General features: G+C 47.7%; 1 protein-coding gene across 1 annotated transcript; it reads right to left on the bottom strand.

Annotated features, from left to right (window-relative positions):
- Window positions 1-3,730: 3,730 nt before the first annotated feature.
- CALM1 (calmodulin 1) lies at window positions 3,731-14,555 on the bottom strand. Its single transcript, XM_032405779.1, has 6 exons — window positions 14,322-14,555; window positions 11,458-11,488; window positions 10,326-10,469; window positions 8,063-8,169; window positions 7,510-7,645; window positions 3,731-7,325 (listed from the first exon to the last, which is right to left on the bottom strand). Exons 1-6 carry the CDS (start codon window positions 14,322-14,324, stop codon window positions 7,297-7,299), a joined length of 450 nt encoding a protein of 149 aa, XP_032261670.1. The 5' UTR covers window positions 14,325-14,555; the 3' UTR covers window positions 3,731-7,296.
- Between the last annotated feature and the right edge of the window lie 381 nt (window positions 14,556-14,936).

Here is a 14,936-nt window from a genome sequence, read left to right as displayed (position 1 = left end):
TGGGGAGCAGATACCAGAAGACTAAACACTGGCAACTCTCATCAGGACTTCCAAAAGGATGAGGAGTCGAAGCCTAAACAGAAGGTTTGTGTGCTTTTAACAAAGAGAGGAAGTGGCAATTCCCAAAAGCCAGCATGAGCTGGATCCAACGAAGGAAACTGTAAACCTGGCCTCATTTTCTCTGGTGGTAACGGAGTTCACAACACACAGAAGAGAGAGTGTAAGCGCCTTCCACGGGCTAGCCACCGTGCTAGAGGATTTCTGTCATCTCATTCACTCTTACAACCACCTTGAGGACACTGAAGCACAGAGTTGTCACCTGCCAAGTTGTACCGCTTGGGAAAGCAAGATTTGAATGCAGAAATCTGTTTGAATCCAGAATCTGGGCAAAGTTCACTATATTGTGTTGATTCCTCTCAGAGCAGTCTTAAAAAAAACAAAACAAAACAGTAACAACAACAAAAAACAAGAAGTAAATATTAAGCCTGAATATTTAAGGAGGGGTGTGTGGAAGTGGAAAAGACCAAAGGTCTGCAGTGTGGAAATAGGATTAGACGTCCGGTGTTAGCTCCACCAGGCTAATGAGTAGAAGCTAAAAGGAAGAGGGCAACCTATTAAGAATGTTCTCACACTTAGAACTGCTCAAAAGGGGATGGGCCAAATGGCCTTTATTAGGGGATTGGTTAACGAAAGTATGCCATATTGATATAGCCAGCTCCTAAAAATTATATCCAAGAATTTAAGTATATGGAGGAATGTCCAGTATAAAAAGTGAAAAAGAGAGGAAAAAAATTATAAGTACATGATTCGATGTATATGACATGTCCAGAATAGGTAAATCCGAAGACATACAAAGTGGATTCATGGTTGCCACGGGTAGGGGAAAGGGAGAACCGGAAGTGACTGCTAATGGATACTTTTTGGGGTGATGAAAATGCTCTAAAATTCGATATTGTGAATGTATTAAAAACCATTATTAAAAGGGTGAATTTTATGGAACATGAATTGTATCTCAAGAAAAAAGCTAAGGAACAAAAAGATTATATTATATATGTATATAGTATACAGAATATGTAATTGTATATAATAAATAATATCATGCTTAATTTTTTAAAAACATACCTAGAGATCCCAATTTTGTGAATTATATCTCTGCACCCATATGGTGAGAAAAAATTCTGGAAGGAAATACTAAGAGTTAACTATGTTTTACAGGGTAGTGGGGTCACCCGATATCACAGATTTTATACAATAAACATTTCTTTTAGAATCAGAAACATGCTTTTGTAAAAATGGGACTGGGCACCTGTTGAGGTAATAAGCTTCTTGTCATGGTAGGTATTCCCAAAAATTTGAGAATCACCAGATATGGATATTTGCACTGAGAGTTTGACCTACGTTATGATATGTCCTTTTTTCTTTTTTTTTTTAATTGGCTCCACGCCCAGCATGGAGCCCAGTGCGGGGCTTGAACTCACAACCCTGAGATCAAGACCTGAGCTGAGATCAAGAGTCAGATGCTTAACTGAGCCACCCAGACACCCCTGATCTCGTCCTTCTAACTAAAGTATTATTTTATAATTACTTTTTCATTTATTTTCTATTTTCTTTTTATAATCCATTAACTCAAATCTTGCCTCTGGTACCAATCTCTGTGGGGAAAAAAAAATTCTTTTACTATAAAACACAGTAATTAAAAAAGAAAGTCACAACTTGAAGGGTATACTAAGACCCAACAAGGGGAAGGAAATTATTTTTATTTTTATTTTTTTTTAGGATATTACTTTTAAAAGCGAACCATCCATGTTTATATGCAGCCAGGATAGAAAGATGATGTGACAAAATTTAAGAAATTGTCTTACTAGTGGAAGAAACTCCAGATTCTCCCTTTCATCTTTGTAAAAGTGAAAATAAAACTTTAAAATGAGACATTGCAAGTACTATCTGCGTGTGTAAATACACTCACTCCAAAGGTTGCTGACACACAGGCAGAACACAATTCTTGTGAGGAAAGCGAACACCCTTTTTTTTAAACCCACGTTCAGGGATTGTCAATGGGCGAGGCGGAAAGCCGGCCAGCTCCGCTGCCCTCATCTGCTCTCCAGAAGGGTTCTGGATCATGAGCTAACTCCTCCCGCTCCCTGGCAGAGGGTTGAGGGCAGTGGGAGAGAAGCTCCAAGCTATAAAAAAACTTTCAAGTTTTATTTCCTTCTAAGGCATCCTGAGTCACTGGGTGCTCCAGCCCCCAGTGCCCAGGGAAGTTCAGCTCAAATCGGAAGTGTGTGTGTGTGTGTGTGTGTTTCCTGAACCAAAGCTGCTGAAAATCCAGATGACGTTGCCACTTGGACTGAATCTCTTGCAGGCAGAGTGGGAGCTTCCTATTTCCATCCTGGGAGGAGGATGGAAGTCACTTAATGATCAGTTTCTCTGACCCACGTTCCAATATTACATCACAGTCTAACAGCAAGCTTAACCTCCACTCCACCCCCAACACGGAGCTGCTGACACTAAAAATCCCATTTGTCACCTCAAAGCATACAGCACGCCCACACTATTTTGCCTCCCACCCTTGAGGCTGCAATTTTTTTTTTTAGGTTTTATTTTTCATTTATTTGAGAAAGCACGCATGTGAGAGAGAGCACGAGAGAGAGAGAGAAAGAGAGAGAGAGAGGGAGGGAGGGAGAGAGAGAGAACACGAGCAGGGGGAGGGGCAGAGGGAGAAGCAGACTCCCTGATGAGCAGGGAGCTGATGTGGGGCTCCAACCCAGGACCCCGGGATCACGACCGAGCTGAGGGCAGACACTTAACCGGCTGAGCCACCCAGGCGCCCTAGACTGCAATTTCAATTTAAACAAGTGATGTCAAGCTGGGTTGGTCAGAATCCCCGAAAGCCACTTAGTCCAATACTCTTATTTTAACCAAGGGGGAAAATGAGGCCCAGAGAAGCAAAGTGTCTGCCCAGAGCTACAGAGGGACAAAACCCAAGCTAAGACCCAGGCCAAAAATGTCAGGGCAGAGGGTTCCGTCCCCACGGCAGTATCCACATCCTTTAAGTCAGCTCCTGTATAGAGGAGGAGCCCAATGCTCCCTGCAAGTGGGGCTCGAGCCTTCTGACCAAAGCAGCGGCGTTCCCTGTCATCTTTCTTTCCCCTTCTTTTCAGCCCCCTCACTGCTTCTGCGTAGAAGGAAACAGGCAAGGCAGCCTGGAAAAGATCCTTCTGGAAACAGAGGTGGCCTTCCCTGCTACAGAACCTTGTCCAGGATCAGGGTCTGGAACAGGACTGATTAAGGGGTAGGTTTCAACTCCAGGGCTGGAAAGTTGCCTCCCATCCCCTTTCCTAGGCTGCCCTGCTCTCGACATGGGCAGAGCTAAGTGCTTGTGCAATTTAAAATTCCCGTCCAATTTTTAAAGTGTATTTCTTCGTGCCATTCCTAAAGACACTTGGGACTAACACAGAGGTGAATCTTTTTCTGGTGTGCCTTTTCCCACGTAAAGCGAGCACGGATACGGTAATACGCCACGAGATGGTATTCAAATGTCAGCTATGGAACACCTGAACTGAAAACGAGAGCGGAGCTGTCGTGGGATGTGCCCGTGGTGTTTCGGGCCCCTCCTGCTCGCCTACCGTCCTAGAGCCTCGGTGCAATTACATCTCGGGGCAGGAGCACCTTGTTCATTAAGCAGAAGGGACTGGAGGCTACACAAGCTAAAAACCTACACAGTTCGCAGTTAGAGATGAAAGGCTGCAGAAATGTTTATTGAATACAGTGCCAGGTTTATAAATAAAACTTATTTACAATTTCCATAGAGTTGGTCCCCCATCAGAGAGGTGGTTAAATCTCCAAACAGTTTATCTCAAGATTTACACAAACGTTCAAGTACATCTCCTTTTCAAATTGCCATGGTGAAGAGTACCTTCTGTTACCAGAACTCCCGCCATCTTTGCCACAGACGTGTTTAAGGAACCTTAGAAGAGCTGGAGAAAGAACACACACTCCACCCCTGTCGCTACCTTCTTACTCCAAGGGATACAGACAGCAAAGGATTTCTGTCTCCTACAAGACAACTTCGAGGGATCGAGAAAAAGGAAAATACTAACTTCCAGCTGAAGGGGATAGGTTAAGACACATTCGTGGAAATCTCGTCACTGCCGAAAGGATAGTGTCCTTCGGATATAGAATAATTAATTCAAATGTTTAAAATCAATTGAATGAACCGAAGAGCAGGCTTTTGACCAAATTTACATTCTTTGTTCAGGAAGAAGTTCCCAGTATGCTGAGGGGCTAATAATATGCTGCCACTCTTGAGAGGCCACAGCGGCACTCGGGAAGGCCTGCTGGACGGCCACTCGTCACAACGCGGGTTACAGGTAGAGTCAGACATGCATTTATAAAGAGAATATAAAAATATGTACAGTAGCTAATTTTCAGTGTGTTTAAGTTGCCGAAAGACACCAATTAAAGTGTGCAAAAATTCGTTTGTCTAAAAATCAGAAAAAGCCTTCCTTGGCAAGTGCGTCAAAAGCCCATCTGAAACATCGAGATGAATTTGCCTTGCTCAACACCTACCCCCAACAGATGGAGAACAAAACTATGAAAGTGTTTGCCAAGGACTCAGCAGTTTCTTATGGCAAGTCTCAGGCTCAAGCGGGATGCCAGTTAAACTAGTCACTTTATATATATAAATATATGTATATATTTATAGAGCAGTTAGAAGTAAGGGGCAGGAGTTTACAGGGAGGTGCTAACCAACTTTCAGGGTACGGACCCAACACCCAGCTATTTCCTCTCACAAACGCATGCAGCCTGCAAAGACCCCACCTGGGCTGGTCTTCCCCTCAAAAGCCAGTGGGAAAAGGCTCCGGTGGACGGGGCCGCCCTCTGCACCAAGCTGGGGACTCAGCACTCCCCGGGGGAAAGGCTTGCTTCCCAAACAGGATGCTAGCCATGTTAAGAATCTGGTTTCAAAAGCAGTCTTTTCGGAAGGACTGTGGGACCGCTAAAATGGAGCCCACCCAGCTTCTAGAAAAAGACTTGACGGAAGAGTTAAGACAGAAGGCAAAGTTTTAAAAACAAGTTAAATTACCCCCAACTCTTTCAAACTACCAAGAAGCCATCAGACACAGGCCTGAATGGGTCAACACTTGGCCTCCCTTGCAAGAAACATCCAGGAGCCCTGGGTACTCCCTCTTTCACCTGAAGAACCTCCAAGGTGTTCTCAAGTGTGCCTTCCAGATTCAGGGAATTGTGAAAGTCCCCTCCAGCTCCGTTGTCTCTTCTACAACCACCCAGGCTAAGGGCCAACGGCAGAAGTAAATGGGCGGGCTCCTCTCCACTGCTCTGACCTATCCCTCTGGCAGGAAATCTAGCAAGCTGCAAAATGCCAGAAAGACAGGGAGTAGGAGAGGGAGAAGCCAAGGGTCTCTCTAAATCAGCCCTGAATGCACCCATTTGGCTGCCAAGAGCTTCTTGCTGCCTAGCTAGCAGCCTGCCGCGGTTCCCTGGCAAATTAAAACCTCCCACGGAAAGACTCAAAAACCCAACACTCCTTCCTGGTGAGAAACCAAATGCACATCCAGCCTGCATTTCAGAAAAGAGTTCTGCACTGGTTGCAGTATTCCTTTAAAGGGGTTTTTAAAGCACACCAATCCCACTGCGAAGACCAGTACCAGCATCTATCTGTTTTGGTTATAGTTTTATCATTAGATACAAAATCCCCTCTAGGCTGGAGTTTACTTTCAAGCTAGGGGCTAGCATTAGTTCTACTTGGGGGCAGGGAGGAGGGGAGCAAAGTCAAGTCAACTTTGGGGGAAAAAAAAAAAAGGAAAAGGAGGCTAAGGAAAAGTAGCATCATAAATTAAAAATCATGAATCAAAGGTGATCGGTAGTGTCTTAGGCATAAAGACTGGCTTAGAAGGGACTACTGCTTCTACCACACAGCAAGGATCGAATTACAGACATACTAAATCATGTCTCTTGCACAGATGGTCTCAAGTAGTTACATAAAACAGGTAATCAGCAGCACGATTGAGAAGAACCCCTAAGTACATGCTTGAGAAAAAGTGGTTTTTTTTCCTTCATTACGAAGAGCGCCACTGCCTGAATAATCATTAAGTTACTAGGGTTCACTCCCCCCACCCTACCCCCGCCCCCCCCCAGTGAAAATACAAGTAGACCTACATGTCCATAGATAGGATGAAGCAATTGCTATCTGCCCTGTTTTAGGCAAGGTCTCAGGCTCAGAGGTTGGTGCTGAGACGTCAGGAGGGAGGGAGGGCGGGAGGGCGAGAAGCCCAATGCTGGGCTGTGGGCTTTTAAAGTACTGACCTCTCCTCCAACTGCCTTGTCCCCGTTGAGATCTCAGCTTTACAAAGCATGTAACACCACTTTAAGTTAATGGTCTTTTTTTTATTGGAATAAAAAAAAAAAAAAGACTAGCATTTACAACTTGGAATGGACGTAAATTGTAATTTCTTGATCAGCAATGTTGATGCTTGTGCTGAAGTCCACAGCCACAACCTACTCTGCTGGCTCCAAGTCATGGTTCAGGAGGTTTTAAAAAGAGAGAGTCCCAAGATGCTCCCTTGGTAAAGGTTTTTTTTTTAAAAAAAAAAAGTGTGTAAATGGTGACAGCCTGACACCCATTTCGCTCTAAGACAACACGGGACAACGCTAAACCAACACACACGGCATGCCACCGGGATGAGTGTCATGGTCACCATGGGTGGGGGCACCCGGAAGTACGAGAGGGCCATCCTGCTAAGTGGGGCTGCGTCTAGACAGTTTATCCTTCACCCATTTTTCTGCACAGCATCCTGAGGTAAACCAATTTTAAATGTTTTGTTTTCAGTAAACCAGCTAAGACAATTTATACTAACAAATTGAACTAGAACCCATTTGAAGAAGTTTTAAATTTGTTTTTTTCATTTTTTGTTTTTAATACAAATGCCTGACTGTGCTCAATTGTCAAGCTGCATGCATGAAAAACTGGCCAGCCCAAACAGTGTATTAATCATGAGCAAATGGAACTGCAAGGAGTCCATTAGGTGCTTCCTTATCATTAAGGTAGTACAAGTATTTATATCGTAAAACTGATGTGTAGCTTGATCTTTAGGGGACAGGACCACCAACCAATACATGCAGATTTTGTGTGTGTGGACAGAAGGTACTTTTGACATTCAGTTTTGCTATATAGAAACAGAATGAGTAAATGAACTTTTTTTTTTTTTGCAAGAGGTAAGTAAAAGATTCAATTTGATTCTTCTAGAAGGGGGGAAAGGAGTTGAAAGTAGGCCTTCATTTTGCAGTCATCATCTGTACGAATTCTGTAAAGACAAATAATCATAACTTTTGGTTATCTTCAAAAACAGCTTGAATGAACACAACATCTCTACTCTGCATAAAGAAAATAAATAAAAATCAGTGTCTCATGAAGCAGTTAACTTGTTTATAGATACGAAAGGGAAGACTATTAAAAACTAAGCTAAAGAGACTCTGCAGTGTTTTTACCTTCATAGTTGACTTGCCCATCTCCATCAATATCTGCTTCTCTGATCATTTCATCTACTTCTTCATCTGTTAGTTTTTCTCCTAAGTTGGTCATGACATGACGTAGCTCCGCCGCGCTGATGTAACCGTTGCCATCCTGTGAACATTAAGCAGGGGCTACTGAGGGTGGTGGAGAGGGCTTCTGAACGGGCACGCAAGTCTGGGACTTACTCGTGCCCTCACCCGGCACCGCCAACTCTGCACACGGGGACAGGTCGCCCAGCTCCGGTCCCCGCCCAACCCACCAAGTGAAAGCCCTTGGTGAGCACCGAAAATGCAGGGGCTTGGCAAGCGCTAACGAACTGAAAGCAGCAATCAGGAAGCTTGGTTCAGAATTCCCCACTACTTATGCTCACCCTCACCCAATTTAAGGTTGCTGAAGTTAAGTCGGCTTATTTCAAAGTGAGATCAGCACAGAGGCCCAGGCATTTTGGTTTAAGTGTTCTAAGTATTTCAGAAACGGGAGCAAAGAAGCCGTCCACAGGGACGGTCTGCAACACGGACGCAGATTTACCTTGTCAAAGACTCGGAATGCCTCGCGAATTTCTTCTTCACTGTCTGTATCTTTCATTTTTCTAGCCATCATAGTCAAGAATTCTGGGAAGTCGATGGTGCCATTTCCTCAAATTAAAAAACAAAAGCTCACATAAAATAAATGCTCCAGTGATGCTCCCTCCCCAGCAGTGATAATCTTCAAAGCAAAACTTGAGAGAACGGTTAAGACTCACTTGGACAAACCGATCAGTTATTCTATAAGGTTAAACCATTTCTAACTCTCAACTGTTCAAATACTTTGCAGGGCAATTTCACATATTCATGTAATTCAAACTAGTAATCAGGGTCCAGGAGAGCACTTCATGATGCAAAGAAAACTGCACGTGTAGATTCCTGACTGCTAAAGGCGGTTATGCAGTTCAAGAAGAGAAAGCCCACAGCACCCTTCATTCCTGATGGAAGCACTCGAGACTGTCTCCTTCCCCCCGCCCAAGTGAGGGGTGAGCCCTCGGTCCTACCTCTGCCTTGGTTCGTGATGCTGGTCAAGGCCCAGAACTGACCCACCAGGCACAACAGAATGTTTTTACAGAAGAAAAGGATTACGGGAAGGGGGAAAATGGACTTTCTTATGCCACGGACCATAAAGTATCACACAGTCTTCTCCAGAAAGTGTTTCCTGGCCACATTCTGATGAAATCACCTAATCATTTTTTTCTCCAACTCAGGGTCTTTGTTTCCTCATTAAGGGCAAGGCTCGGAAGGGTTTTCAAAGCTCAGACCATTACCACTTAGGAAACTGGGTCAGAAGAGTTTGTTCTACGGCCAGTATTCCAAGTAACTTCCCCCTCTAAAGCTAAGAGTTAGGCGAGCACCCCCCAAAGACAAACCAGCAGATTAACAATGTAAATTGAGTTAAAGGAAACAAAATTAAATTAGAAGAAAAAAGCCTCAGGTTAAGTTATTCATTTTCACCACTACCTTTAAATCAAAATAATAATTCAGAAATCCCTTTGGCCCCCAAAATTTTAAAGCATTATGGCACTCATGCAAGACAAAGTAAATTATTTGAAGTGCTATCTCATAGCCATGCAGGGAAGACACCCTTAGGCATTACATTTATTCATTACAAATATGGGATTCTGTGGCCTGGGAAAACTCACTCCTTCCTTGTTCCATACAATCTAAGAGCCTAATCCATTCTGCCAGTCCCTAAGCACCGTTTCCCAGGGCTCACATAAGATGGGGGGTGGTCACCCCATGTTCCCAGATGGCCAATCATCTTAGCAGTCAAACAAGAGGGAATTATGAACTACCCCTTTTCCAGAACAACATTAATATGGACGAACACTTTCCAAAGTAGCTTGAATGAGCTGAAACCACTTGTTAAAGAGCTCACCCAAAACCCCTGCTTCTAAATATACGTGACCAGACAAATTTAATTCTACTTTATCACCTTATGATACGTATGTTTAAATGGTTACTCTCAAGCCAATCATCTAGAAAGTAGTCTAGATCCAAACTGCTTACTCTTAGCTCATTTTTTAAAAATTTACCATGCTCTACAATGTCATATATTAACTGCATATACATGGTTTCCAAAAAAGACAGTTTTTTGAGAGGGGAATGCTCAAGAATTGCTTACTGAGAAAAAGTGAGCAATAAAAGGTCTACTGTCCACTGTTCTAGAGTCCAGAGGAATCGGTGACCAGCTGGTGACCCCGTTACAGGGGTACTGCTTGTTCCTTCTTGCTCTGCACTTTATTCACCTTCCCCTTCTGTTAGGTTCTATAATCTACTCCCTCCAGTCATCAAGCACTGCATGTCCAAGCCTTACATGATCCTCAAAATTCTCTGTAATAAACACATCTGCAGCTCACGCTGTACTCAATTCTACATTAACGTCTAAGAGTGCTCTTCTCCCACTTCACTTCCCACACCTCCTGGAGACAGTCAGCTTTTTGAAAAGTCTATGGCTATCTATTTTTACTTCCCCAAAGGACTCAGTGCAGACTCATGGGCCAGTTGATAAAAAAGACTGAGCTGTAGGTCACGGCAAGTAGAAAAGAACAATATGCCAATCTGATCCAGGAAATGTTCTAGACAGTGAGCACAGCCAAAGGCAGGCCATAATCTTCTATTTTCATTGTCAACGGCCCGTCAGGCAACCACCAAAAGGAGCGCTGCGCATGTGCTTTGCCCTGGGGACCTGAAAGACAATCTTGTGACATGTCTGAACTTGAATTACACAACACTGGCACTCATTCATAGGTTTGCGCCCTCACCGTCAGCATCCACCTCGTTGATCATATCCTGCAACTCGGCTTCTGTTGGGTTCTGACCCAGTGACCTCATGACAGTTCCAAGTTCCTTTGTTGTGATGGTTCCATCGCCATCTTTGTCAAATAGGGAGAAAGCTTCCTTGAACTCTGAAAACAAAGGTTTACCCTTTAGAATGAAGGTCTTTACCCAAACCGGCCACAGCACACACTTCCCTTGGGGGGCTTGCCAAAGCAAACCAAATGGCATTGAGAATTCTTACGCCAAGTCTGCAAATTATCAGAAACTGCCCAGTCTTTATCTCCTGAAATAAAGACCACAATAGTCCTACTGGACCGGCCTTCATTCAACAGTCCATAAAGCAAACTCTGCTCCTGGTTACCGGTTCCATAAAACCACAGTATTCTCATATTTTTAAAGAAAACTAAACTTAAACACACTTAAATTAGTCCTCAATCCAATCTGACGAGTGAAGATTGGTCCGCGGGTTCCCTTTTAAGGCCCCTTCCTGATAAACTGCTAAAGCCACAGGAACGCCTTTCACACAACAGGAAGGAGCTACTAGAAATGTACATTCCCAGGTAACCGGCGTGTTCTCTCTAGCTGGCACTTAAGGCATTTCAAAGGCATCCCTGGTTTCCTAAAGAGAAATCATCTCAAAAAAAAGTCCTCCAAGTAATACTAAAAGCTAGAATCTAAACTAACTCCCTACCCAATTATTATAGTAGTCCTAACCCTCATCTCCACCCATCCCCATGTATTTTCCAATGGCAAGCACAAGCCTTCACGGTGAATTACAAAAAGACCTGTGGCGTGAGAATTCTCAGCGCCCTTTGGGAGCCTGTAGGAGCAGCAGGCTGGCCGGACGCTCGCGTGACAGGCAAAGCCGCGCCCACCATGGAGCCAACACTGCAGAGGGGAGCACGGAGGCCTAGCCCCGCTTCCTTCCACGCCGCCTCTGCAACACTGGCAAGGAATTAGCACCTGACCTAAATATTTCTGCTTCTTGCTTCTATTTAAAGAAGTTCTTAGAAAACTGCTCAAATTTTAGTCGGGGGAAGGGTCAGAGAAGCCAGCCGGAACGGAGTCGTGCCTACTTCTGGACTACGGGGACTCCCTGAGGTCATCACAACTTACCAGCAATCTGCTCTTCGGTCAGCTGATCAGCCTACATAAAGAGAGAAGAGGTTATAACTCAGTGCACAAGCGTTGATTGCGAGCAACAGTTTTCCCAATTATACTTTTGATACTGACCTTTCAAAAATCACTCTTTAAAAGAAAAAAGCCAACCGTGTGAAATCGTTAAGCCATTAAATGAAAACAATGAGGATAAAGGGAACACTTTACGCGATTTTAAAAAACAAAGGATGACAAAGAAGTGACATTTCACTTCAGGTCTTCTTTGCTGGGCCTCTGGCGGTGTGCTCCCAGGTCTAACAAGGGTCAGGTCATAATCTGAAAAACGGCACCTCTAGTGGAAGAAGGCCACACCACACCGGATGCAGCGGCAAGCTCGGAGAAAGAAGAGCGCCACCTACTGCGCCAGGGACACCGCAGTCCCCCGCTTCCACCCGAGGATCCCAGCCTGACGCTGCTGTCACCACAGCCAGGATCCCAGCCAGGGGCAGGCTTTGAGCACACCTTGCGCATTGCTGCAAGCGCTCCAAAATCTCCAAATAGGCGTTACATAATGGCATCGGGTTGGATTAACAGCCTTTCCTATCTATTTTATGAGATACAATTAAGTGGAAAAAATAAATACACAGCAATGGGTTACCCCCACCAACCAACTTCATTTCCATGTAATAAATGCTTTCCATTTAAATTAGGCAGTTATTTATTAAAAGCCTCCCATTTATAATGGCTGATGTCCTCAGTCAAATTATCTTTGATAAAGAAGCCAGGAAAAAATGCAACCACCCTACAACTGAGCTGTTTCAAAACTGCAAACCTTAAGTACACACAAAAGTATGTAATAATTAGGAGACTATACCTCGTCTTTTCTGGAAAAAGAGCAACTACCAACTTTGCCAGAGAATATTCACTCTACCAATTTTCAGTATGACATAAGGGCTGCCCGTAATAAACACACTTTACTCAGGTAGTGATGGCCATGAAGGTAATTCGCACTTGTATTGTCTGGTCTCTGCAACACGGAACCTGTGACCTGTGCCTCCAGCCAGGGAACTTGGAGAATGCAAGGAGAGCTAGCCTGTATTTTTATTTTAATGAAGTACACCTAATGAAGCCAGTTACAAAGTAAGTCCCAATAGAAAGCTAACCCCGTTATGTTTACGCTAATTCTTAAAATGAAAACTTTTCCAATAGACGTGGTGTTCCAATATATTGATTTGGAGGAAAGCTTGTTTTTTCAAATTAGAATTGGGTCTTCCTTCCTTTCTACCCCAGTCACCGGAAGGCGGTTTTCTTTCTATCGAATGAAGGAGACACGATGATTTACGTAACGCCAGGATAACATCTGTCTTTGTACAACAGGAAGCCCTGCCACACCTCGCACGAGGAGCTGTCACCTTAGCGGGGAGAACAGTCCCACCTCACCGCAAAACTCTCTTGGTTAGAGAGCTTTTCGACAGCATCAGCCTTCCTCCATAAAGAAATACCCGGCCCCACATCGCTCTGGCCTAGAGGGTAAAGGTGCTCTGAACCTGTCGGGAGCCATCTCCCCATCCCGCCAAGCCAGAAAGCGCTGTGGGTGATGTCAGCCCAGCCCGCCCAGGGAGGAAGGGGGCTGTAGAAAACACACCCAGTGAGGCGCACAGGCGCATCTGGCAATCTACAGGCTGCAGAGAAAGCGGAAACGTGGAGGGCATCTCCCTGCGGACTGCAAAGTGGCGAGGGGCCAGGCAGGGGTGCGTGCCCCGAGAGCAGAAGGGGTGCGGAGGAACGAGGCAGGCCCAGGGCGGGGGCACCGCCCTTCCCTGGCCAGGACCACCCCCCACTCCCACCCCGCTCCGGGACCGCGCGGCTAGAGGGGGCCAAGCCCGCCCCGCGCCTCCCACCCGCTTCTGCTCCCCCAGGCGGCGAGCCGCACCGCCGCCTCCTCCCGGAGCAGAAACTTTGCGTCTCTAATGGAAACCGAGCCGCGCGCCAGCTCCCTCCTCCCCCGCCCCCCCCGCCCCAATTAGCGCGAGCCGAGTGCCTCCCGCGGGAAGGGACCTCCCGTTGTACAGAGGATCACGCACGCCTTCACTGCCGCACTGGGTGGGGGGCTGCAGGGGTGCGAAACGGGGGGACACGAGCCCCGGGCACACCGCAGGGCCCCGCCCGGCCGCAGGGCGGCCGGCCCGCCGCTTCCGCCCTCTCCGCCCCCCACCCCTCGCCTTCCTGCCCCCACCCCACCCTTCCCCGGCTCCTTCCTTCCCAGCCCACGCCCGCGCCGCGCCCCCCGGGAGGGAGGAGGGAGAGCTGCCGAGCCAGGGCGCCCAGCGGGGTCGCCGGGTGGGGGAGGAGGTGGACGCGAACTGCGCCCTCCAAGCCCCGGCCCGAGCAATGTGCGCCACCGGCTAGGTCGGGCCCATTCATTCTCCGCAGTCCGCCCGACCCGCCGCCACCGTGCCTAGGGTGGAGGGGGGGCTGGGAAGGGATCGTGTGCCCGGCCCCGCCCGGCTCCCCCGCCCCCCGGGGCCCCGGCCCAGGCGCAGCGCTGCGGGAAGCCCGGGTGCGGCGCGCTGGATGCAGTGGTGCGGCGCTGGGGGAGGGGGTGGATGCGGAAGGCCCCGGTGCAGCCGCGGCCGAAGCCCCTGCCTGCGGACAGCCCACGGCCAAGTCCAGCTCCAAGAGGGACCAAAATTTAAATAAGAAACCCTGGCCGAGAAAAGCGAAATGCAAATCCAAAACGCGTCCTTCTTAACTGCAGCTGCTGCGTAACACCCGGAAAAGAGGAAACCCCCCCGAAAAAAAGGGGGGGCGCTGAACTAAAAATTTGGGAAGAAATCATGGGCAGGCAGCTGCTACGCCGCCGTTTACCACTCCCGACCTACCATGGTGCGAGCGAAGGGAAGAAGAGCAGAGGGAGCGAGGGTGGCTGCACCAGCGCAGGGGCTGTGACGGCGGGGGCGCCTCCGCTGCTGCTGCCGCTGCTACTGCTAAGGCGCGATGTGCGCTCAGCGCTGTGCCGCTGCCGCCGCCCGAGTGCGAGTAACGGCGCCGCGCCCGCGAGGCTCCCACCACCACTGCCGAAGTGCGAGTCTGCGCCCGGCGGTATATATAGGGCGCTCCGTATCCCTCCGCCACGGCCGCCGCCGGCTCGCTCGGAGCGGCGCTGTGAGGGCCGGGCCTCGCCCGGTTGGCCCCGCCCCCGGCGCGCCCCGCCTCCCGCCGCCCCGGCGCGCCCGCCGCGGGCCCAGCCTGGGGGCTCGGGAAGCGAACGGTTTGGAGAGAGGCGCGAGGTCGTGGGGCTGGGGCAGAGGCAGAGCAGGTGGGGCGAGGAATCCCCGGTCCCATCTGGGGCTGGACTAGGGCAGAGTGCCTCCACAGCCCCGACCTGGGACGGCCCTGGACGTGAGAAGCTGTCCGCCTCTCACCCCAGCCCCACTTGCACCTGTGGGACACCCCCCTCACCTCACATCTTGTACACCTTCTCCTGGGGCAGCCGG

The sequence above is a fragment of the Phoca vitulina genome, unplaced genomic scaffold, assembly GCF_004348235.1.
Source record: "Phoca vitulina isolate PV1807 unplaced genomic scaffold, GSC_HSeal_1.0 scaffold7, whole genome shotgun sequence".
NCBI classification, from domain to species: domain Eukaryota; kingdom Metazoa; phylum Chordata; class Mammalia; order Carnivora; family Phocidae; genus Phoca; species Phoca vitulina.
Note: the sequence above shows the minus strand (reverse complement) of the source record. Positions and strands in the feature narration are given on the sequence as shown.

Excerpts from the sequence above, each read along its gene's own strand:
- CALM1 (XM_032405779.1), bottom strand. Across the intron at positions 8,170-10,325 it reads CAACGAGGTGGATGCTGACG|GAAATGGCACCATCGACTTC; the intron begins GTGAGGGCGCAA and ends TTTTAATTTGAG. Across the intron at positions 7,646-8,062 it reads CATTCCGAGTCTTTGACAAG|GATGGCAACGGTTACATCAG; the intron begins GTAAATCTGCGT and ends TAATGTTCACAG.